Source organism: Lepisosteus oculatus, chromosome 8 (assembly GCF_040954835.1).
Source record: "Lepisosteus oculatus isolate fLepOcu1 chromosome 8, fLepOcu1.hap2, whole genome shotgun sequence".
NCBI lineage: Eukaryota > Metazoa > Chordata > Actinopteri > Semionotiformes > Lepisosteidae > Lepisosteus > Lepisosteus oculatus.
Genome location: NC_090703.1, coordinates 35,849,997 through 35,876,508, shown reverse-complemented (window position 1 = coordinate 35,876,508; position 26,512 = coordinate 35,849,997). Strand labels below are relative to the sequence as shown.

The 26,512-nt window shown below is 42.0% G+C and overlaps 1 protein-coding gene across 2 annotated transcripts in view; it reads left to right on the top strand.

Annotated features, from left to right (window-relative positions):
• The window catches only part of gabra3 (gamma-aminobutyric acid type A receptor subunit alpha3), a 151,899-nt gene that overhangs the window by 34,654 nt on the left and 90,733 nt on the right, over positions 1-26,512 (top strand). For both annotated transcript variants that reach the window (XM_015351059.2, XM_015351060.2), the window contains exons 3-4: positions 6,737-6,855; positions 22,056-22,123. In XM_015351059.2, coding sequence (XP_015206545.2) covers positions 6,737-6,855; positions 22,056-22,123 — 187 coding nt within the window. The remainder of the gene's footprint in view (positions 1-6,736; positions 6,856-22,055; positions 22,124-26,512) is intronic.

Here is a 26,512-nt window from a genome sequence, read left to right as displayed (position 1 = left end):
GAAGTATTTTACTTGGATTGAATAAGTCATGGTTGATTGGAAAGAATCCATTTCCTACCCCGTTTCACTTTTGCATCTCAGTGATGATACCCTGTTGTAGACTTGTTTGTGAATAACTTCTGCATTTTTAAAGCATCGGGTTGTATGCCTCAATGCATTTTTGTGAAGAAGTGAGACACTGTTACTGTACATAGTCCTCTGGATTATTAATTTTAATGGGATGTTATGTATAAAATGTGAAATGATTCTCTCACTCCAGTATTCCCCTGATATTCATACAGCAGGTAGAACAAAATAGAAAAAAGCAACCAAACTCCAAATGCATTCTGGGGCAACAAAATGCATCTGAGACACTTTCACCACCAGCAACTCCAAATCCAATGTTTCGATATGTGATTTTGATTGAATTTGCATGCTTTGTTTGAGGAAATGGGATGTTTAAATGCTTTCAGTAAAAAGAACATATATCCTATAAAGAATGTGCATTTTTGTACTTTAATTTGAACAAACAGTTGCAACGTAAGTTTGCAAAAGCAAGTTGATCTTATATCCAGTATATACCCATGTTTTCTTTCAGACACATTTCCTGAAGTCTTTTTCTCATTTTTTCTGTGAAGTACTGTAATTTGAAAGGCATTGTTTCACACTTCTATTTTATCCAGAATGTCTCTGGCCTGGATCTTTAGCTGAGATAATTAAAGGAGACTAATATGTCTGCTTCACTCCATTCTAGCCCTGTGGCAGTTTTTTTTTTTAGTAAAACTGTCAATTAACTAATCAAGAATAGCAAGTCTTTACAGAAGTGAATCCATCAGTGTGGCATGGCAATCTGCCACTTGCTTTATTGAATCTCATATTTAGCCTCACAAATCTTGATTCAATTACAGAGTTTGACTCTAATGAAAATTGTGAATCAGGTATGCAAAACCAGTGTCATAATGCCCATTTGAAGCTCCCATCTTCTGGTATACCAACCGTGTTATACCCAGTGCAACAAAGAAACATTTTAGACTAACATTTTATCACTTTACTTGACACATACCTGTAACTACAACAACAACAACAACAACAACAACAACAACAACAACAACAACAATAATAATAACTCACTTTTCTCAGTGGAAAATTTGAACTCATTAAAGATATTTGAACAATGGATCTTGGAATAAAAAACTTAATAATAATTCCTTACATTTATATAGTGCTTTAATGTGCAGCATCCAAGTAGATGATGTGACAGCATCATCAACAGAGAACACTCACCACACATTAGCTATCAGTGGAAAGGAGAACAGGGTGATGAAGCCAATTCATAGATGAAGATCATTATGAAGATTATTATTACCTTTTTAGAGAAACACCCTGGGATTTTAAGGTCCAGAGAGGATCAGGATCTCAGTTTTTCATCTCATCTGAAGGAGGGCTGCTTTTTACAGTATAGTGTCCCAGTCACTATACAGGGACATTAGGACCCACACAGGCTGCAGGATGAGCGCCCTCTACTGGCCCACTAACACCACTATAGCTAATCTACAGTACAAACAGTTACACTAGGCACATTCCCTTCTAATTATAACCTATGTGCACAGTCAAAACAGTTCCAATTGTACAATTGACAATTACTATTTACAAAGTAATCTCTTTACGTAACATTGGCAAGTTCCTGATAGTCATTACATAGTCATCAATTTCCCTTCAGGATCAATAAAGTGTTATCTATCTATCTACAGTATAATACTGGATCCACCTCGCCGGGGACAATCGGCAACATATTTCTATTTTATTTGGTACGCATAATTTAAACAAGAATACAGTTGTAATCTCATTGTAACAAAAAATGCACACATTAATTAACATTGACTTCTAAAATTGTTATCATATCTATTAGAAATTCTAAATGATTCATTTTAAGAGCTTGCAATAAGGTTTTCTAACTGACCACTACTGAAGTCTGAGGGATATTAATTGTCACTGCAGCATTAATACACACATCTACAGTAAACCTAATATATTTGTATCTCTACTCAGAGAACTGATCAGGAGGAATAATGCATAATTATTTAATTTTCCAATACGGAAATACTACTGTCTGTTACTTAAAATTGTGCGCTTTATGCACTGACATTATTCTTATAAATGAAATAGAAAATTCACAATATTATTAGGTAATTGTAAGTTAATGCACTGTAATCATCAGTTTTGAACCTTGGTTGAAACAGTTAGGATAGAATAGAAGGTAGTGTAGCAATTCAACCAGCTATATCAAGACATTAAACTGGACAAAACAATATTTTCTCACAAGGGTACAAGGGTACAAATCAACTTGATTTTTCTTGATTTTTGACTTATCAAAACCTATTGAAGAAGCAGAAATTAGACCTTCAAATGTAACTGCATGCATTTGCTTAGTAAATCTCTCTTAGAGTTTCAATATGAATCTCTTCTGGTGAGTTTCCAACAAGGATCCATTAGTTTGAAGCTGATAGAAAATAATACAGAACAATCAAACTGTCATTAACACCAATTCTTCTGCCTCTTCCCTCTTCACTCTCTGATATCTCTAGCCTATCAGCTGGAAGAGAAAATGGAAGATGCAACATTCATACCTATAACAGAAACAAGAAACCACTCTAATTACATAACAATCAGAAGACAAATTGCACTCATCATAAAAGAAGACAGCATAAAATACCTATCTTCATATTGTATAGAGGTTAAATACTTCGACACTGCATTGAACAGAAATAATTTTCTTATAACAATTGAAAACATAAGCAGTTCTAAAATAGAAGATGAAGTGGTTTTGTAAAAGTAAAATGGGCAAAAGCAGTACAACAGAAATGAAAGGGCCTAAGCGTGGTATGGAATAGCAAATGTTCTTTGTAAATAAACTTCAGTCATGAACACATGATAAACTGCTGGAGTATTGGAAATCGAAATTGTGAATAAAGTGGATTTACCTGTTGCACAATGCATTGATCTTAGTTTATGAATGCATCCAGCATTTTGCCATTTTTCAGTGTGCTGAAAAAATATCCTTGTACCATGAAAGCAAAGGTTATTTTGTCCATAAAATCACTATACAGTTGGGGATCATGTTTTTGAATGCTGATATCTTGTCAGGAAATACAACTGTTTTGCTATTCTTTTTTTTTTTCAAACTGTCAATTTCCAGCTTCTTCCCAGAATAATTGTATTTTTGTCCCAGAAAAATACAGCAAAGTGAATACACCTATAAAAAAATCAATAGACAATATAAACACACTCTTCTGTATTAGTGCAGGGCATTTTATTTAACACCTTAAATTTACATAGCATGACCAGGGTACAGTTAGATAAAAGAAAAGGAAAAAAAAAAGATAAATTCATAAAAATGTGTAGCGATGTCACATGACTATTACATGACTTATATTTAAAAACCAAATTCTTAAAGAAGCCCTAATGAGTTTTTTTTTGTTGCCACTTCAGTCATCAATCAGATAAACATAATTAAGTTGCTCCCAGTCAACTTCGGGACTGACCGATCACTTTCAGAATTGCTACAGTATATTACTTCTTAATTTATTACATTTTCTGTTACAGAATTGGCTAAAAGAGATCAATCCTGTTTGTTTTGAAGTTGAGACATTATCCTTTAGGGTGTGGGTTGGTATTTGAAAACAATGGATGTAAGACAGTCAACTGTACTGAATTGAACTTTTTTTCTCCTTACTGGTATGTACTGTTGTAGGGTTCATTACAACTAAAGCTTCCTTGTCATTCATTATGCCACCCACCATGAAGGCATTTGGAAATGATTTTGGCAAATGTCACATGTGACAATTACTGTAGAAGCTCTGCTAGTGCTGGAGTGCACGTTTGGTTCTAGCACATGGTCAAATGTTCATTCCATCAGTTTAGACATGTGCAACTCACATGGGTTCTGAAGTATGCCACACACACATTGAAAATGCACCTTTTGTTTCTGAGAAAATATCCAGCTTAGATGAGGCACTGTTGATCACTATTCGTTTATCACTGATTTTCAAAATGGATTTAGGTACAGTATGCATAATTACACTAATTTATTACACATTAGCTCAGCTTCAACTCATAAAAGCACATGGTGTGTAATTAAACCTGGTACATATACGGTATTTTTCAAGTTTATAAATAATTTGCACTGATCCAGAAAAGGATGCTCACTGTAAATATTGATGAAAAGGTTCTTGAAAATGTACCTGGTTTGGTGATGCCTCCTGCAATCGAGGACATGCAAATGACTTGCCTAGGAGAGATTCAGAATAAAAGAGTAGCGATGTGACGTCTACTGAGTGACTGCATTGAGCAAAAGGAGGATCCAGACACCATGCTGAGATCAAAAGAGCTCACTGATTCTCCTTTGGATTAAACATGCTTCTCTTGCTGGTGAGGGCAGTGGGGGGTGGCTTTATATTCAAAGTTTAGATATTGTATAAAGTCTTTCCTGAGACAAAGATGAGCCCAATTCCTGGGATCCCAAAGAGTTATTTTATTGCTAAGACATCCCATTGGGGCATTACTAACAAAACTTCAACTATGAAAGTGGTGTTTAAAATTACTTAGCCTCTTGGTGGTTTCCAGCATTGTCAGAGCTCCAGTTTATCCATCCATGGATCTTCTAGCCACTTTATCCAATCCAGGGTCATGGGCGAGCTGGAGTCTACCCCAGCAATCAAGGGGCACAACGCAGGATACACCTGGATGAGACACCAGTCCATGACAAGAGACACACATTCACAGCAGGGCCAGTTTTTTCATAGTGAATTAACCTACTAGTATGTTTTTGGACTGTGAGAGGAATCCCATGTAGACAAAGGGAGAATATCCAAACTCCACTCATATACTATAGCACCCCTGGAATTGAACCCAGGGCTCCAGCACTGTGAGGCAGCAATGCTAACTGTTGTGCCATTGTGCCACTCCCAGTTTGTCCATATTTTGCAAACAAGCAAATATTTTGCATCTATCAATTGTTTAATGGCACATTAATGTTCAAGATATAAAAACAATTGGAAAATATCACAGATTTGGAGGAATTTTCTGGACTTAAAAGGTTCACAAATTCCGTTCTCCATTACAGAACTGAAATATATACTGTAAAAGTTGGAAACATCAGTTAGTGATAAAATCTTCAGAATGTGAAGCAATTGTAATTTGATTATAATTTCCAAAGCATTAAATACTGGAAATGTATTCTACCAAAAGTATCATGTCTGTATTTGTTCAAAGAATGTAAAAGAAATGAACAGAGCAGACATGAAATACTAATGCTTATCATTTTTCAATATCTAACATCACAGTTGCTCTTCCCTCAAAAAATCCTAACCCTTTAACACAACGAGTCTGTTCGCTGAAATAAGGTACCAGGGGAACGTTGAACACATCTAGACACTTGAACATTGAAATGGATATTTCTTGATATCAGTCAATCAGTGCCAAGTCTTCCCCCAAGGCAGATGATACTCCTCTTAAATGCACAAAACAGAAGGTGCCAATTGCACATACAGGGCATGTAAGCGGCACTTTAAAGCTCCTGGAATTAAATTAGATACCACTAGAATAATGGCTTTTGATCTAGAGTGGTAAGACAGCTCCTCACTACAAACTACTCTTCTAAAGATTAACTCAGTGTGTTTATAAATTTGATGCCATTAATTTTACAGTACACTCTTGGCATCATCTAACCTCCATAAAATACTTCAAAAATGCACAAAGGTTGTTTTTAGAACAATTTGCTGGCTATGCTCCAAGAGCAGTTAAATGAAAACACATACTACTGCAACACTTTCATCAAGCATTAACTGTAACATTTCACCTTATTTTTTAGCGGCGATGTTGAACAGAGGTCCTACAAATGGGATGAAATTGAAGTGGCTGTAATTCTTCTTGAAGGGGAAGGGCTTTGCCCCAAGCTTCAATACATGTCATGGAATCTGTTTTTTTTTAAATTATCCTAACCTAAAAAATTGAAATTTGTTTACTACCTTATCCTTTCAATAGTTTTCATTTTTTCAAATGATATGCATTAGTGCAAACTACTGTATATTTAGTTATTTTTATGATTGGTGTGCATTGATATAAAGTGCTTTGAGATGTCTAGATTTATTTAGAAGTTTAATTTAGCATACATATACAGTTTATTTAGAAGTTCAATCATTGTATTCATCCACCTGGTACTATCAACCACTATTGTCCTGGGCATTTAATAAAATTTGGAAAATGAGAGTTGAAATCATATTTTAGACATTTACTACTTGTACAATTCAGTGGTGTTATGGGATTTTCTAATAATGTCACACTTCAGTTAAATCATTTTCCTTGTTTCACAGCATGCTTTATTGCCATGTTGTATTCGAAATTCAACTCATATGTGCTTGTGTCTACATTCATATAGATCCCATGACTGTACAACCAAATTGAAAATAAGTGAAACTATTATCCTGTTACAGTATATATGTTAACATATTGTTTGTAACAATCTGTAAACAATAGAATCTGCTTGTTTTGTTTTTGAAGATTGACTCCTTCACTCTTTCTTTCACTTCTTCTTCGCCACTTAAAAGCAGTATTGCACCAGATTAACTATATATCAGAATTCATTTAGACCACTTTTCTGTCAAGTACGCAGAGGAGTGATATGCTTATATGTGAGCCCGAATTTATAACAACTTAATGGACTGTGATAAATGAAGGAATTCTTATTTTTTCTCCACAGATTAACGAGATATGATGATTTGCTTCCAGATGACAGTAAAGATAACATCACAATTTTTACAAGAATTCTCGACAGACTTCTTGATGGGTATGACAACAGACTGCGCCCTGGCCTGGGAGGTTAGTGAGATCTATGCTTGTTTCTAATGATGTTCAGCAGTTTTACAGTGTGGTTCATACCCAGGAGCTAATGTCAATCTCAGGGGTTCAGCAAAGGCATTTTAAACTAAAATGCCAAATCCACTTTTCTTTGCAACCATTTCAATCAAGCATTCTTGACAGTAAATTTTAGATTTATCCAAGCCATATCCTACAGCATCTTATTTTAAAATATAAACTCAACTGTACAGGACCTATTGTGTGTTTCATTGATAAATGACTCACTGCTTTGAAAAATCATTTATAAGAAACCTGTATAATCAAAGCCTAGTCTTGTAAGGAATTTTACCCTAAATGCACAGTGCATGATGACTGCACAACACGTTTATCCAATGAGTAAAATACATTATTTTTATTTAACTTCTTTTTCTACAAATGTTTCTTTTTTCTTTTATTCTTAAAATATGATTCCATTTCCTAACGTAGTCTCATTTTCTCCAAGGATATAACATCGTATTCTTTATACAGTTCTCTTTGTCATATTTATAAGCAATTTCCTGTTGTTTTACCAAAACATTAAGACATTTCTGCTATAGAGTATTTAAATTGTAACATATTATTGATGTCCACTGTAAAACTATGATTACAAGATTCCTATTAAGGGAATGCAAAACTGATACCAGTGCTTGGGAGATGTATGAGCTGTCTTTAACCTTTGTGGAAAGCTTTGCTGCTTGTCAGCTTCAAGATAAAGAAATGCCTCCAGGACATGATAAGCACAGACAGTTGAGCCTATAAAACAGGAAAAGGACTACAGCTTAACACCTCAGGGCAGGGTTATGTTCTTTGTCGGACATAAAATGTTGTCAGGAGAATTTCCAAGTTAATTTTCCTGGCCCTTTCGATTAGTAGTGCATTGTAATCTGAATCACGTATTTGTGTGTTATTGAAGTGTGTTAATGATTATTACATTAAAGAACAATGGCTATTGTAATTTTGGGAGTTAGTCCTGAAAACTCAGCTATATCTAGAATATATTTAATGGATGTTTCCCCCCCACTCAAACTGTTAAATGAATTCTGTGGAATTGGTCAAAAAAGTAAAAAGTGTTCAGAGTAGGCGGCTTTTCAGGTTGTAGTGTGACCTAAAAAGAAACAGATACTGCTTAATTCCATGTTATAAAAAAGATAGAAGAAAAATGTTTCAGTTATCGAGCAGAATGGGGGAATGAGAAAAGGTGGACCAAAGAAAGTGAAAGCGAGAATGTGAAGAGGTACAGTAGTTGAAAAAGGTGGCTTAAGAGATCAACAATTAACATGGAGAGATTTTTTTAACTTGGCTCCTTGAGATGTCCTGCTAGTCCTGTTTCACTAGTGTACAGTAAATGACAGGGCATTTTCTACAAGTAAAACAATAATCTGATTTTGAAATTGATAGAAGGACCATGTATATACGTGGGCTGTATGATATTTATTTGAAGGTGATTTGAGTGTTATGTGAACAGAACACTGGCTTCTGTTGCAAGAAAAAGTGCTTGGCAGCTGTGAACAGTTAATGGCGTTGTGGACCGGTGCAAATTAGATGGTCCGTGGTGTGCAGGGAATTAAGGTTTCCGTTGAATGGTTATACTGTAAAATTGAGAGCTTTTGTTTGATGACTTTAGTAATAGAAAGGGTGTTAGAGTAGAACAGAAGAACATCTTTAAAATGGAACGTGGGTGTAGGCTTGTTCAGCCATTCTATAAAATCCATGTGGAGTTGATGTTTATCGTATATGAAACCCTATCAATGCTGTATGAAGGATATTAATGCAAAAAAGAGTAAAATTGCAATTTAAGGGCTTGGTTTTGGAATTAAATTTTGTCACTGCATAAATTAAGATATTTGAGGAAGTAAAGTTTTGACAGGTTTGTGATAGAAGCAGCTCTAAAGAAGATAACTGGTGTAGCGGCAATGCTTGTTAATAAGACAGAATTAAGCGTTGGTATGCTTTCCTAAAGGAGGCCCCATCTCACCCTCCATCTCTGTGGTGCAGCCACAGAGAAAGTATTCATGCAGGCTGATTTAAGATGTTTTCTTTCAATAAGGGACAGCTCCCAGACGGGGATGCACTTGGCTAAGCCTGGCTATCATGATCAATGGTCATCCATTGGCACTTATCAGTCTAGGGAGTGCCGAATGGACATCTGGACTGCATTCTTAAGTGTCAAGAGTAAGTGACTTATATCTCACCTTGACCAACCAATCAGGGACTGGCAGGGCGTGGTAATACCACATGGGTCTCCAATGCCCGCCAAACTCTCAACCAATCAGCACACATCTGTGTCTTGGTCAAAAAGGGAGCGCAAGCTCAGATTGGGGCTCTCCTTGGCCATTTTCGCGCATCCTCAGAGACAATCACGTGACAACTGCTGTTGTCTGCAAAGGGACTTGGACTTTGTTCTAAGCGCGAGGCCGAGGATCCCGTACGTACTCAGAATTCTACCAACGTGAATGCTCCGCTTGATCAATGGCAGCCTACAGTTGGACCCTCGTCAACAACCTGAATAGCTTATTCAGAAGCAGCGCTGGACCGGGAACGAACCAGTTTCTTCCCAGGCAAAAGAGTGACTTGTGAGGACTCGCGGTCACACTCTGTGCATAGAGACTTTCTACTAGCCAGCCGGTAGATCCCCTCAGATCAACGACTGCCCTGCGCGCCGCAGTCAGATTCCTCCGCCCGTCCTACTCCGAGCTGCACCTCGACTGGTTGGCCGGTAGCTAGAGGACACCGGGACAACGCCCATTGGACAACCGCTGGAACAGAGGCTGCAACAGAGCCTGTCAGCTGGTTTGGTGTTCGTGCTGGGAAATTCCAAATCCATATACAGTGGATAAGTAAACCCCATGTTCTACATTGCGTCTCGAGAATTCAATTGTACCTCAACACAAGTTGTTATCAATTTAATTCATGAGTAATGTATTTACTTCCGAGTTTAGAGTAACAGTGGGTAATAACACTGATTAGCGATTTGGTAACCGAACGTTATATATTGACATATATTCTCTGTTGTGTATCTCTTCGTGTTTGCATCTCTTCGAGATTATATACCTTGTATATTGATAACCCTCACAGTAAGGTCTGCCGCTCGTATCCAGGCAGACTAGTATATGCTTGGTGCACAATTTATATTAATAAATGTATCTCGTGTATTGAACCCGTGTGTGTAAGTTGATAGTTGTTCTGACGATTGATTTTCTAAAAGCCCCAACGAACAACCTCGTGATTACTGCTACAATAAATAATTGTCTCAGTAAACCTATCAAACCACTACATTTAATGGCGTCCCTGGGTGGGCGAGTTTAGAATGAAATGAGAATCAATCGCACAGAATAACTGATGTTGCTGTGAGTTCAAGTTCAGCACAGCACCGCGGCTTCTATATGCGTATACCGGGTGTGCTGATAACTGCGTAAATAAATCCTCCTGTTTTCTAGCATTTAGTGTAACGTGTGCTGATTGGAAATCCATCTGCTCGGGTGTCTAGGTTCCATACTGTATTTTGGTAAAAGAAAAAGCGACGACAATCCTGGTTACTGGAGCGGTATCGAAAAGTTGAACTTTGATGATATTGAGAAGCTGCAAGTAGATTTAGTAGCTAACGTAGCTAACCAGCTTAACACAGGAGAGTCTGTGAACGCAGTTCAGGTCCTATCTAGTTTCGCCTTAAATCTAGCTAAACAGCTGGAACTGTCTTTGTCCGAGCTGACAAAGTTTCAAAAGCTTCAGGGAAAGCTAGAAAGATACAAGGTGGAGCGAGTTGAGTTGTTGGATATAATCAGAGAAAAAAGAGAGTGAAAAATGACAAAAGTGAAGACAGACTCAGGGAAGTTTTAGGTAAATTAGATGACTTGTCTGCTAGAGAAATTGCGGCTGAGGTAGCTAGGAGAGACCTGGAAATTGAGAGTTTAAATGAGCTCAGCCAGGAAAGGCAAAAAGAGTTAGATGCTGCCGTACTGGAAGCAAAACAGGCTAGTCCTGCGCGAGACGCAAGGGCGATTCAATTCAGGCATAGACCCCCTGCTCCTGATCACGGCCTTCTCCCTGCATGCGGAGAAACCGTAAAAATTAACCTCCACTCCCTGAGACAGTTAGCCAAAGATGTAGAAAGGTTTGACCCGTCAGTGTCAGGGAATAATGTGGAAACCTACATCGATGAGCTGAGATATACTTTGCAGTTTATGCCCGAAGCGTCCGAACAGGAAAAGGCTATGTTAGTAATGAAAACTACCAGCTGAGCGGTCCACGAGTGGATGTCTAGACAAGGACCGGAGGTCTGTAATAGCTTTGAGGAGCTGTGTCAGGCAATGATTGGAGAATTTTCGGTTTTTATCGATCCCAGCTGCCGTGGCCGCTGCGCACCATATTAAGCACGTAAAAGCTGAAGCCCCTCGCGACTATTATGAGAGGCTTAGGTGCACTTATTTTGCAGGGCGGAATGAAGAGGGTTGCGAAGAGAACGTGAATTTCAAAGGTTTATTCATTGCTAATCTGCATCCCTCAGTCAGGAAAATGATTGTGATGCACACTGATGCAAAAGCGATGAAAATGGCTGACATTAGAAGGTTGGCTCAAAAAGCCTGGGGAGCTGAAGTCTCTGCTTCCTCAGAGCGAAAACCTGCTAAAACGGCCATGTTCGCCACTAAAGCCAACAGGGTTGATGACTTGTCTCAGCTCGAAGGAGCTGAGGTTCCTGAGCCCGCTAAGCCCCGGTGCAAAATAGGCAGGCAGGACCGCACTAAGCGTCAGAGCCGCCGTGAGCGCTACGGGGAAGGCAAGGGCTCAGGCAGAGCCTATCATAAGGCTGGACGAAGGGAGTCGACTGCAGCCCGCCTGGCCAGGCTTGAACAAGCCCTGCTTGAGAGATCAGGACAGGGTAAACCTTCCGCACCGAATGCTGGAAGCGTGAATGAGCTTAGGGGGACCATGCCCCTTCTCACTGGAGGAGGCGGGGATCCATCCCAAACTCCTCCCTCAGTCTATCTGATTGGGTGGGAGGGTTCCTGCCTGGAAGAAGGGTGTAACTCTGAGTTGGGTGCTTACCCTGCCTCTGAAGTCAAAGAAAAGGCAGGCTTCCAACAATTTTTAGGGAATCTCAGCCAGAAAGGCAAAGCAAGGCGTATTTATATCAAGGTTTCTCTTGAAAACGTCTTAGATAGAGAAGCACTGATTGACACTGGGGCTGAAATTAGTTTGATGTCAGCTGATCTACTCAGCGAGCTCAAACGAGTAGCGAAAGGAAAAGGCATCAGACTTAAGGTAGAACCGTGTAAGATGGATATTTCCAGCTATACCCAGGATCATGCCAGGATCACACACCGAGTGTGGGTTGCACTTAGGTTCGGGCCAATGAACGTGGTGCATCCTGTTTACATCTCTAGGTTTAAAACAGAGCCACTACTCATTGGCCAAGACCTGCTTGACAGGCTGGAGCCTCTGGTGGACTGCCAGCATGGAAAATTGTGGGCTCAGGTCAAAAATCCGAAGCCTGTCGCACAGCAAAAAGGGGGAATCAGTGGTTATGCTGTGCTCACACAGTGCCCACTGAACACTATAGCTGAGTTGGAGGTTCCTCCTGGTTACTCTGGACGAGAAATAAATGTCTCTTCTTGCTTTCCAAAACTACAGGGAAGTCCTGCCCAGGCCAGCACTCCCACGGTCTCCCAACTACAGGAGCAGTGCTCCGAGCAGCTGCTTGACCCACCAGGTAAAGCACACCCCTTTTTCATCCCTGAAGAAGAGTGGATCTCCCTGTCCAGTAATGAATGGGAGTCCTTTCTGTGCACCCTGGTACCTCAGGGGGACCAGGACTACCACCCCATGGTGGTGGGAGGGGTCCAGGTTGCAGAAGTGCAGGTTGATGATGTAATTCTCAGCCTCAGCTCTGAGAAGTCCATAATCAGTGAAGGTCTGTTCGAGGACCTGTCGCGATGCCGTCAGGTGACCCTGGTGACGCAGTCACAGGTTCTGTGGTGGGCACCCCCACCTCATAGGTCCATTTGGAGCAAAGGAAGCTGTGTAGTTTCCATCTCCATCGGAAAAAGGAAGTTTGCTCACTACTTCCAGGTAGCACCTCAGCTGACCCATTCGGTCTGTATTGGTGCAGACCTATTGGTTCGACTGGGCGCCCAGCTGGACACAGTGAACTGTGTGCTGTGGACACGGGTGAACCCAGATGCCCACTCTCTAAGCGGCGACCCCGAGAACATTCGGTCAGGTCAGACGATTCCTCAGGCCTGCCAGGTAGTAAACGAATCGGACCTGATCATTCCTGCGTCAACAGCAGGGTTTCCGGTACGCCTTGTCCTAAAGAAGGGACAGAGAATGGACGCTGAGATGGTTTTCTTCCAACCATCAGCTCAGTTTATCAGACTGAACCTAGCAGTCTGTGGTACCCCCAGACTGGAACGGAATGGCCGAGCCACCTGCCTGTTGGTGCAGAACATAGCAAAACAAGATGTCAAAATCCCTGCTCGCACTGACATGGGACTGGTAATTGACAATGGTTTCTATGATTTCGAACTGGCCATCCCAGTACTTGGGCAGCTCCCTGGTCCCTTGGCCAGGGAGGGGGGAACCGAGCAGGTGTACTACACCTACCCCCGGCGGATGATTGCAATTATGCCAATAGAGGGATTCTGCAACCAGGAGGTGTGCAGGGTGGACCTTAGCAATAAGGATGAGATGGTTGTGTACACAGTACACGCAGGTGTTCCGACGGACCACTCAGCCGAGAGTGCGACCCGGGATACCGCCATGCCGTCAAAAGAGGGGTTCCTAGAGCAGGTACAGGAACAGGTTGGTAAGGCAGATGCCCTGGAAACGGAAAGCCAGCGTCAGCAGCTGCGTCAGATCTTCCAGGATTTCCAGGAAGTGTTTGCACGGTACGCCTATGACTGCGGGGTGACGGATTTGTACATAGTGCGCATTCCCACAGCCCCTGGCGCCCGCCCAACCTATGTCAGGCAGTATCGCATTCCCCTCACGGCATACGAGTCCATAAAGCAGACGTTGGATGCTCTACTAGAGCGTCAGATCATAAGGGAGTGTAACTCCACTTAGAACTCCCCACTGTGGCCGGTGCTGAAACCCAATGGTAAATGGCGTCTGACCATTGACTACCAGCAGCTGAATAAACAGGTTCCTTTGTCACGATGGCCAATGATCTACCTAGATCAGGAGTTATCCAAGGTGACAACAGCGAAATATCTCACCACAGTGGATCTGGCCAATGGGTTCTGGACCCTTAAGGTAGAACCGACAGACCAGTACAAACTGGCCTTTTCCTTTGGAAACAGGCAGTTCACCTGGAATCGATGCCCCTTTGGGTATTCCAACTCCCCAGCGGAGTTCAACATATTTCTGCACAAAGCCATGAGTGATGCAGCCGCCAGGGGCAACCTGGTCTATGTGGACGATATTCTGATGCGGAGTCAGACCTGGGAAGAACACATGGCCGAGATCAGGCATGTGTTGACCCAGCTCTCCCGTGCAGGGGCCAAACTGTCCCTGGCTAAGGGACAGTGGTGTAGGACCCAAGTGGAGTACGTGGGACTATTGGTTGGAGCCCAAGGTACAGCCACAGTCCAGCAGAGTCCAAGCTATCCAGAATATGAAGTCGCCCACTAACCTGTCTGAACTGCGCAGCTTTCTGGGAGTATGTAATTATTCCCGGCAGTTCATTGAGGATTACGCTTAAATAGCAAGGCCCCTCCCCAAGCTGTTGCAGAAAGACGTGGCCTTTGAGTGGGGGCCTTCCCCAGAACAGGCTGTGATGGAGCTGAAGCGCAAACTCGGTAGTGCGCCATGCTTGGCCTACCCTGACAAAAATAAGGTCTTCTACCTTGAAGCAGGGTTCTCAGAGCACTGCCTTGGGGCTGCTCTGAGTCAGGAATATGACCAAGAGCGAAGGGTGGTGGCGTATGCCAGTCGAGCCCTGAGCCCAGTTGAGCAAAAGTTCTTGGACTGTGAGAAGGCCCTGTTGTCTACGGTCTGGTCGGTAGAACACTTCCGTAGTTATGTTGGGGGACAAAAGATTATCATCGAAACCTGCCACCAACCTGTGACATTCCTTCATAGCCAGAGACTGAAAGCGGGCAGGGTGTCAAATAGCAGGATTGTGGCATGGATGATGGCCCTACAAGGCTATGAGATAGAGGTATGTTATGCACAGAGCAAGAAAATGTACCTGGGACAGGGCCTGGCTTTGGGCCAAGTGTGTCATGGCTGTGACTCTGACATGGAAGCTCCAGAAACTATTCCCGCTGCTGAGCTACCGAACAATCATGGGTACTACGATGAGAATGTGGGCCAGGGCTTACCCATGGCCTATGTTGACGGTTGCTCTTTTCGCCACGAACAGCAGGCGCTAGCAGGGGTAGGAGTAGTCTGGCAAGACAATAGTCCCTGTGGGCCGACCCGCTATAAGCTAGGACCAAAGACTAGTCAGTATGCGGAAGTAGCTGGGGTGCTGATCACCCTCCAGCAGGCCCTGACAAATGGCCTTAAACAGTTTGTCATCTGTAGTGACTCGAACTACGCCCAACATAGCTTCGTGTCCCATCTTCCGTATTGGAAGGGTAACGGCATGAAAAATGCCGGGGCAAGGAAGTAAAGAACAAAGAGTTGTTCCTGGTTAGTGACAAGCTCACGACCGAGGCTGGAATGATGGTTTACTGGAGGAAGGTGAAGGGACACTCCCAGGTGAAGGGACCCGACAAAGACGGGAATGATGAGGCCGACCGGCTGGCCAAATCTGGCGCCTTAGAGCGTGAACCCTGGCAGTTCCAGCAGGAATGGCTACCCCCAGAAACCGTGGCTGAGGTCAAGGTGGTCACCCGATGCAGGGCTAGACAGGATGTCGGAGCTGACCCTCAATCTGTAGTGCTTGGGTCACAGGGTTTTAACACTGATCTTGCGGAAATGCAGAAACAGAACCCAGCAATTGGGCAAATGTATCAGCATATCGCTGACCCAGTGCGTCAACCTCTTTCAGAGCAGGTGCTGAGCCAGTCTCCAGAGCTGAAAGAGCTGGCAGAGGTGAAAGACAACCTAAAAATTATAAAGGGGTTGTTGGTTTGTGTACCAGTTGCACAAGGTGTCCCAAAGTGGGTAGTTCCCCGCTGTCATCGGGGGATCATGATCCAACACGCATGACGAACCCTGTGGGGGTCACCGGGGAATCAAGGCCACGTACGACACTATCCAGCAGGTGGCATTCTGGCCTCACATGGGCCGAGACATCGCCGCGTATATAAAGGGGTGTCTGACGTGTAGCCAGTTCCAACCATCACGGCCCTTGCACCGTGCACCACTCCAGAAAAAGGGCATGACATTCCCCTGGTCCAATCTACAAATGGATTGGGTGGGGCTGCTGGTGAGGTCATCCAGAGGGAACAAATATTTCCTCACTGTTACGTGTGCATTCACAAAATGGATTGATTGCCTCCCAGCACCCAACGACACGGCAGAGACAACTGCAGTGCTGTTGGTGAACCATGTGTTCAGTCGATGGGGACTCCCCCTGACCGTGGACTCGGATCGGGGAACCCATTTCACAGCTACAATAATGGCAACCCTGTGGAATATGCTTGGGGTCAAGGCCCAGTTGCATATCTCCTACCACCCTCAATCCTCGGGCCAGGCAGAACGGGCAAACCGAACGGTGGTTAGTATGCTCAAAAAGTTTGTCTCCACCAGCAGTAGGGACTGGGACATTAAGCTGCCCCTGGTTCTGATGGCCATCCGAGCTACGCCCCATTGTTCTATGGGGGTCCCACCTTTTGAGATGATGACAGGTCGGAAGATGACTCTTCCCCTACACTGTCTTTATGGGGTGGAGGACCTGAGCACGACGGGGGCTGCTACAGGCCATCAGTATGTGTCAGACCTGTGAGCACATCTGCAGGCAACCTTTGCTTTTGCCCAGAACAATCTGGGAAGGAGTGCAGAGGGTAGGAAAGCATCCTATGACCGAAAGGCAGTTAACCAGGAACTCCAAGTAGGAGACAAGGTCCTGTACTTCCAATTTGCCAAACCCACGGGGGTGGCCCGGAAGTTCTTACCCAGTTGGACAGGACCCCACGAGATTGTCGATAAGGTATCACTGGTAGCTTATCAAATTTGGATTGAAAAGGGAAGGCAATCTCTGGTCTACAAGTGGGTGCATCGCAACCACCTCCGGTTGTATCGCCCAACTCAAATGGCGCCGGAGGACACAGAATAGGGTTAAAAGTCCAAACCCGATCAAAGAGGGGGGTGCCCCTTTGCAGCTGCAGGTAGTTAGGTACTGTAGTGTAGCTCCTGCTAGGAAAATATATTCAAAGTTATAGTGGAACTGTACCATGTGCCTCATCTGTGTTCCAGAATGAGAATCCTAAAACTGCCACGGCTGGTCCTGACAGTACTGTGGATCGCCTCAACACAGCCCCTTGAAGTTGTGGAACCCGGTCCTCCTACCGGCATAGTCCTGCAGGACGCTCCCGGATTGTTGTTAACAAATTGCAGAACATATACTCAGCGAGTGTATGTACGAGTGGACCCACATGATGTGTTTCGGAAGCACATCAACATGAACAGTAGGGTGTCCTATCATGGTAGGCAGTGGGCTGGGGATACTGTATGGCATGCCCAGCTGGACACTATACACATGCTCCGCCAGCTGAGGAAGGCAACAGTCACCCAGGAGGAGATGACAGGCCTCAGCCACCCCAAAAGGTTCTTGGGGGGTCTGATTGCTGCGGCCTCCGCCGTGGGTTTGCTATTTTCAGCGGGTCTGTTTGCTGCTAACACTGTCACCCTGACCACCCTGAGAAGGCAGGTGTCTGGCTTACGTAAGGAAATGCCAGAAATTTATGACAGGCTGTATCAACAGCAGCAGCGGCTGGAAAGATTGGGAAAACCTTACAGGGCACAATTTTAGCAGTAAACCTTCATGCAGCAGTGTTAAATAACACCCTCCACACCGTGGGCAGGATTGTTGACATGTTACAGTGGGACTATGCTTATATGCAACATGTCAGAATGCTGATGCAGGATCTGCTTAGGGAGCTAAGTGCCACGGTAACTAGCCTAGCCATGGGACAGATTCCAACCTACTTGGTTCATCTGTCCTTAGTAGAAGAAGTACTGAGGACAACCACTTCCGAGATGGTGCAGCCATTGCAAGTACATCTTGCATACAGTCTAGGCAGTGCCATTCCCATACATGTCAACCCCAAAGCCAACAAAATAGGTTTCCTGTTGAACCTTCCCATCGTGAGTAGTAAGGATATCTATAGACTCAAGTCTATATTGAACGTTGGCTTCTGGAGGGGGGACATGCATGTGAAGTTGACCACCCCACCGCTCGTAGCTTACCAGGAGGATGATCAGAATTTGTACCTTGTTCCAAACCTGGAACTGTGTATATCAACCAAGGATATCCACTGGGTATGCCCAAGTAAGCCATTCCTTAGGGACACAACTCAGAGGTTGTGTGGTATCAGAAAGGGGGCTGCCACTGAAAAGTGTAAAGCCACAGTGACGAGCAAAAGTGAGGTTAACGAACCCCAGGTTGAGCAGGTGGGAAAGAAATGGCTGGTCAGCACACCACAGTTAACTGTTACAATAACCTATGACAGACATGATACAGCTACCGAAGTGCAGCTACCCAACCAAACAGTTTTTCTACAAGTTCCTGAAGGAGCTATAGTGCATCTCAACTATTTAGCACTATATCACCTGGAGTCAGAACTGTATGAAACGGAACTCGAGATTGTGGACGCTTTCAGAGGACACAGCGTTGACTTGGATGAGAGAATCCAAGAGACAGTAAGTCTTGAGGGTGTACAGGTAGTCAAATTTGATCTCAACGACACAAACTTAAAAACTACGCTGGTAGGTCCCAAGCACAGTCGTTGTGGATCCTCTGGGGTGCTAGGAACAGTAAACGTGGTCATCTTGACACTGCTGCTGGGTAGCTGGATCATGGCTGGGGTAATGTGTTGGATGCTGTTCTCTTGTATCAAAGCCTTGCGGGGTAGTTTGAATGAGACAAAGGGAGCAAAGGTGTATCACTGAAATCAGGAAACCACTCCCAAATGTCTGCCTGCTGCAGAGCTATCCGATACTGATAGTGAACTGCTGGAAGTTTAAGGTCTAGGGCTAATGATGATGCCCGATGCCTCATTTCTATGTACCTTATAACTGAGAGCAGGTATACACAATGTTCTTTCCAACACTATTTCCTGTACAAATTCTCAAGAGGTAATGTGAATATTGGGTGGTAGAATCCACCGTGGTACAACAGACATCACTTAACTCTGTTTTTGTTTTGAAGGCAACAACGCCTCAGGACCTCGTGACCTTCAAAAAGGGGGGATATGTAGCAGCAATGCTTGTTAATAAGACAGAATTAAGCGTTGGTATGCTTTCCTAAAGGAGGCCCCATCTCACCCTCCATCTCTGTGGTGCAGCCACAGAGAAAGTATTCATGAAGGCTGATTTAAGATGTTTTCTTTCGATAAGGTACAGCTCCCAGACGGGGATGCACTTAGCTAAGCCTGGCTATCATGATCAATGGTCATCCATTGGCGCCTATCAGTCTAGGGAGTGCCGAATGGACATCTGGACTGCATTCTTAAATGTCAAGAGTAAGTGACTTATATCTCACCTTGACCAACCAATCAGGGACTGGCAGGGCGTGGTTATACCACGTGGGTCTCCAATGCCCGCCAAACTCTCAACAAATCAGCACACATCTGTGTCTTGGTCAAAAAGGGAGCGCAAGCTCAGATCGGGGCTCTCCTTGGGCATTTTTGCGCATCCTCAGAGACAATCACGTGACAACTGCTGTTGTCTGCAGAGGGACTTGGAATTTGTTCTAAGCACGAGACCGAGGATCCCGTATGTACTCAGAATTCTACCAACGTGAATGCTCCGCTTGATCAACGGCAGCCTACAGTTGGACCCTCGTCGACAACCTGAATAGCTTATTCAGAAGCAGCGCTGGACCGGGAACGAACCAGCTTCTTCCCAGGCGAAAGAGTGACTTGTGAGGACTGGCGGTCACACTCTGTGCATAGAGACTTTCTACTAGCCAGCCGGACTGCTGGTAGATCCCCTCGGAGCAACGACTGCCCTGCGCGCCGCAGTCAGATTCCTCCGCCCGTCCTACTCTGAGCTGCACCTCGACTGGTTGGCCGGTAGCCAGAGGACGCCGGGACAACGCCCATTGGACAACCGCTGGAACAGAGGCTGCAACAGAGCCTGTCAGCTGGTTTGGTGTTCGTGCAGGGAAATTCCAAATCCATACACAGTGGATAAGTAAACCCCATGTTCCACATTGCGTCTCGAGAATTCAATTGTACCTCAACATAAGTTGTTATCAATTTAATTCATGAGTAATGTATTTACTTCCGAGTTTAGAGTAACAGTGGGTAATAACACTGATTAGCGATTTGGTAACCGAACAATATATATTGACATATATTCTCTGTTGTGTATCTCTTTGTTTTTGAATCTCTTCGAGATTATATACCTTGTATAATGATAACCCTCACAGTAAGGTCTGCCGCTCGTATCCAGGCAGACTAGTATATGTTTGGTGCACAATTTATATTAATAAATGTATCTCGTGTATTGAACCCATGTGTGTGCGTTGTTAGTTGTTCTGACGATTGATTTTCTAAAAGCCCCAACGAACAACCTCGTGATTACTGCTACAATTAATAATTGTCTCAGTAAACCCATCAAACCACTACACTGGGAATCAGTGAATTTGCAATACACAGCAGTTGTCAATCCCAGGTAGCTTATAAAGAGGCTTATGTCTAGAAAAGAAAGAGTGATGGAAGACACATTTACAAAGAATTTGAGACATGGATATAACTTGGTGCAGTGCACTCACTTTGCACTAACCAAGCCATAAATGGAGAAGAGGCACTTCTCCATCCTATCCATCCATCCATTCTATCCTACCACCCATGGTGACTGCTGACCTTATGGTAGAAAAGATTATTGGAAGAAAATTCATTCAAAGTGAAAACCAGTTTAGCCACTCAGATAAAGATGGCTTTGGGAAGACCAGCAGTAGGTTTTTAATGAATGTATGTTTGAAATCTGTGAAGCTGCCACCATGGGGAATAATTCATATAAAAATGAAATGTCAATGGTGAAATTAAAAGCCCCTTCAGAGAGTTTGGTTTGGTTACTATCTTTAATCTATGAAGGGGGACCCTGAAGTTCTCTGCATACTGAAGGACTCTGAATGGTAGTATTGCGTAGTCTCTAAAAACTAGTTATAGGCTGTGTTGTTAGTGTTCAACAAAATGAAGGTTAGTCTCATGAGTTAATTCTTCAATGTTGATAAAAAGCATAATTATGGATACAATCCCTTGTCTTTGGGTTCAGCAATTTTCAATCTAGTGCCTGTTTATGGCCAGGGAATAGATTGTATCTCTAAAGGCCCCCATTTTTGAACCAGTTTCATGATAACGAAGAATTGTGTGGGGGGTTATATTGCCTGGGAGCAGAATACAAATACTTGCTTTTGATAATATTATGTTTTTGACAATTGTGTCAGTCAAAACAGAAACCAGTGTTAATTAACGTGTGATGTCATTTTATCTCTGAAACCTTTTGTAACATTAGAACAAGCCTAGAAATGATCCACGAGCACTGTAGAAATTTGTATCAGTGTCCAAATATCTTGTCAAAAGCCATTGGAGAATATGTGTTTTTACATAAGTGCTCTCATATTTCTGAAACAAATTTTCAACATATAGTATTCTGCTCTGTACCTAGTCTTTTAAATAGTTTTGATCTTACTATGTTTGGCAAATAATTAGTTTTTGTGTGGATAGCTTTGTTAAGTTCTTACAATGCCAAATATTCACTGGAAATAACCTTAGAAAAACAGATGACTCACAGGTCTCTATAGAACCGTTCCTATTTTCTATAGGAACCTGTACATTTCTGTATTTGGAACATTTCTATTTAGACCTTATTGTTTTTGTAAGGGAAGCTGGAAAATAAGTTTTGATGTAGCATTTTATTAAAAAAAATACTTTTACAATATAATTCTCAATTCTGCTGAACTTTATCTTCAGGCATTGTGTTCTGTGGCCAAATTGTTGTTCTATTGGATTGTCAGTTTTAAAATAAAAATGTAGATAAATTTACATTCTTCTTGTCTTTTCCAGAAAGTGTAACTGAAGTCAAAACTAACATCTATGTAACAAGTTTTGGACCAGTCTCAGACACGGATATGGTAAGTGTTGATTTCTAAATAGAGGAAGGAATTTATAGAAAATCTCTTGATGTTTAAACAGATTTATATAGGCCAGTCAATATACAGTACAGGAAAAAGATTCTCAAGATTAAAGATCCCTAACTGGATGGAAGCAGGATACACAAGGCTGTTGTTTGACAATTTGATTGTGCTTTTTATCATGATCATAGTTTCCATATGCAAGTTTGCAGGGGTGTCATTCCAAGGTTATTCGTTATTCAAACAAACCGCCTCTCTGCCTGCTGTTCATTGCCACTTCCTCCACATTTCAGCATAGTACTGGCAGAGTTATCTCTCAGTTTGTCCTTCCACTTAGTACTTTCTGATCAAAACATTTCCAAATCCTTTTGCTGTTTATGAATTCTAGTAGCAGAAAATGGAAAATTGATGGAAGAAGGTGTCAAGCATTTTTTTCATTCTAAGGCCTACTAGATTTATCTTTGCATATTTGAAAATCCACTAGGAAATAATATTATGTTTGTGTTAGATTATGAAGTACTGGTCCAGAAATGTGAGAATATGGGGAAAAGTCCCTTTTCCTGTATGTAAGCCTCTTGGGAAACTTTTTTAAAAATTAATCTACTGCTAAATGAATGAAAACAAAACTGTGCTCTTTCTGACATACATAGAACCTAAATTACATTCTAATGATTATTTCTTCACCTATAGTAATGCTCACTGTATGAAGGAGCTGCTGTCACATCAAAGGCCACTGTTCAATATAATTCCAAAGAACACATATGTATATAGAATTTACATCATAAATTGTTTACATAAGGTCTATTAAAATCATTCCTTTTTCATGACCTGTCATTTCATGAAAAAATATATACAGAGCTAATAAATAAGGAACAGAAAAAAATAAAAAACTATGAAACAATAATAAATTTAGTAAGGTATTATTTACTTAGTCCTCTTATTCCAGATGGGATATAAGGCTCCAGTGTTTCCTTTCCTACAGGTCAATATTTCCTATTCTTGATGGCTTGTTGTACATTTCCCCAAGAGACATTTATCTTGGCTAGCTCCTCCACCATTGGTTCTGTCTAACTAGTTTTTGGCCTTCCTGGTTTTCTTTTTCCTGCAGGTGTTCTATGACAGTTTTTGGGATGTGATCACTATCCATTCTAAGTACATGACCTACCCATCGCAGTCTTCAATATGTGATTTCTGTAATTATATTCCAGATTCCAGTCCTTTTGTATACAGTAGTTGGTAGTTGGATATTTTATTTGGCCAGAAGATGCAGCAAATGTTCTTGAGACATTCATTGTCGAAAGCTTCAACATTGAAACATTGAAGTTGTTTGAACAGGGTCCACTGGAAACCTCTGGGTTTGTCTAATGTGTTAGTCATGATATAGCCTATAGTGTAAATGAAGGGGATAGGGGAGAAAATACAACCTTGCCTCAATCCAGATTTTAGAGTGAACCACCCAGAGAGAGTGTTATCCATGATCGAATTGTTCATAGAATTTTCTTATGATAGTGACAGTCTTTTTATGGGATTCTATAGAATCACAGTATCTTCCAGAGGGTGTTTTGATGATCATTATTAAATGCCTTACTGAAATCCACAAAAATTGATTAACAAAGCTGTGTTTCATTTTAAACACTGCATGATTACATTTCACAGTGCAAACACCTGATTCATACAGTTTTCTCCCTTTCTTGAAACCTGCTTGCTCCTGCTTCGGTCAATAGCTGCCTCTATTCTGAGGAGCAGGACTCTACAGTAAACCTTATTTGTAATAGCAGGTTGATTTCTTGCCAGTTATCACTGTTCCTGAGGTCACCCTTCTATTCTTCAGAAATAAGTGTCAGTGGCTCAAATGTCTTGGAAAAGGTCAGTTAGCATTTTGGAGGCCATTTGGACATCTGCCTTCAGCATCACAGCATGAATTGAGTCAACAGCACATGCTTTGTACTCTTGACAGTTTAAATGGCAATTTTAACTTCAGAGCTTCAGGAGGATTTGGTGTCATTATCAAGGACATCATCTGTTTTTAGCAGAATGTTCAGTATGTGTAGGTTCTTCTTCGGGCACTTGACTTTCATGATGTCTAGCCACTTTTGGTGCTGGTCTTGTGTTATCACCTTCTAGAGTTTGAATCTCATGGTAGTAACAATTAGATAATGATTGCTGTAAGCATCTGCAACATGGTAGGCACTAACTTCATGTAGTGACCTCTGCCACTAATGATGATGTTGTCTATTTGATTGGTGGTTTTACCACCAGGTGACTTCCATTTGAGTATATAAATGTTATGTTTTGGGAAGATGGTACTGCCTATGATAAAGTGGTTGTTCATATAAAAGTAAATAAGGCAATCTCAATTGTTCCTTTCACCACATCCATGGGTGCTCATTGCTCTCTCATAGTTTGTCTTAACAGATCCCACTTTGACATTAATATCACTGATTATCAGGAGTATGACATGCTTTGGTACCTTGAAAACAGCAATTTGAAGTTGTTCATGCCTACTGTCTGTCTTCTTCATCAGTTTCATTAGTTGGTCCATAGCACTGCAGGATAGTGAGCTTCTAGAAATTTGAATTGAGGCATGCTCTTATCCACCAAAAATCACTCTATTAAGGATCTGGCTTTCTCTCAGGAAAGTATGATGACTATATCTCTCTGTGGTTTAATATGACCTGAGAAAAGAAATGTACTGTAGGTAAAGTAAGTAATGTGGCCCATCATTCCACATCTGACATCCAGATGCAGCGACATTCATTTGTTCTCAGGATGTTGAGCCTGTATCTCTTCATTTCCCACAGGCTGTTTTTGAAGTCTCATACATGGTTCAGACATTCCATCCCCCAAGGCTGATCCCAGTTTATCACACTCCTGACTTCTAGCTGGTTTTCGTCAGGGGTGGTCATCCTGCCACTCAAATGACTCGAGTGGAAGAAGTCTATTTAGGGCCATGTGTAATTTAATATTGCTCACTGTAGTTTCTGTAACAGATTTTAGATTTTTTAATGTGATAGTGTTGTAAGTGCTATGCCCAACCCCTAGCCTAGAGAATCAACATGCTGGTTTTTGTCTGGCCCCTTGCATGAAACCAATCCAGTTCAGCCTACCAGGAGTCAGGGCTCCCACTGGTAATCAAAGTCTTAAAGGCATAGATGCTTCCCCACCACAGCAAGGTCAGAGGATGGGGAGGAGAACAATGTAAAAGCCTTTGTAAGTTATTAAACTGATCTAAGAGTTTCTTTTTATAGATGTCTTAAAACAATATATAATGTATAAATAATAAGACAATTTCCTTCTACCTTTTTCATATTCGTTATGTACCAGATCACAATCAGGTTCTATGCTGAAAAAATTCACCCGTCTTAATGAAGATACATGATATGATTTGCTCAATTCCAACTTCGAATGATGAGCTCTGCAAATATCCATATAGTAAAGGTACGGATATTGTGAGCAGTGAACTTCATAAAGAAGAAATTAACATTTTCATTGTTCTTCTTCACTGATCTTTCTAGGAATTATTAAATTAAGTATTTTTTTACTTTTTTAAAATGAGTGCATTTTATAATTGCTTTAAATTATTACAGTGTAAAGACAGCTCTGTTTCATTCTGGTCATGACATCTAGGATACAGATCTGTAGTTGCTGTAATTTTACTGAAGTGATCACATGCTGGAGTTTTACTGAAGGAAACAGTACAGTAATATTTAGTGGTCTCTGGAGAGTAACAGCTCCCCTAGAGGCCTGTGATGGTTCCATCTGCCTGTCTGATATGCCAATGTACTGCCAGAAGGGACAATGGGTTCAGTGCCAGAGTGCTAGACTTACTGTATAGTTAACATTTGGAACCTTTGTCTCTGTCAAACTAGATTTGTCTAAACTTGATTAGTGATCCTGATGGCTCTCTGAGCTTCTGAGCTGACTGCAGCCTGCATCGTACCTGAAAAAGACTGATTGTGTGTCTATCTGAGTGTAAATTCAGGTGTAGTTCTTCTTTTAGCCATACAAGGTACTTCAAGCACAGTAAAGAGCATATCATAGCATTTTATTAATTTTGAATCAAGCCGAAATAAAAGGTTAGTTATCGTGTGACATTCGTTTTGACCACAATGGTCTATATAGCCAGCAGCCATATCCCCCTGCAACACACAGTGGGCAAAACAATGCTGCTAAGCAGGTGTGAGCCTGGACAGTACCTGCATGGGAGACCTCTGGGGCAAAAACAAGATTGCTGTTAGAAGAGGTGTTAGTGGGGCCAGCAGGGGGTGCTCACCCTGTTGGCTTTGTGGGTCCTAATGCCCCAGTATAGTGACAAGGTCACTATACTATAAAAAAGGCACTGTCTTTCAGATGAGTTGTAGAAATGAGGTCCTGATTCTCTGTGGTCAT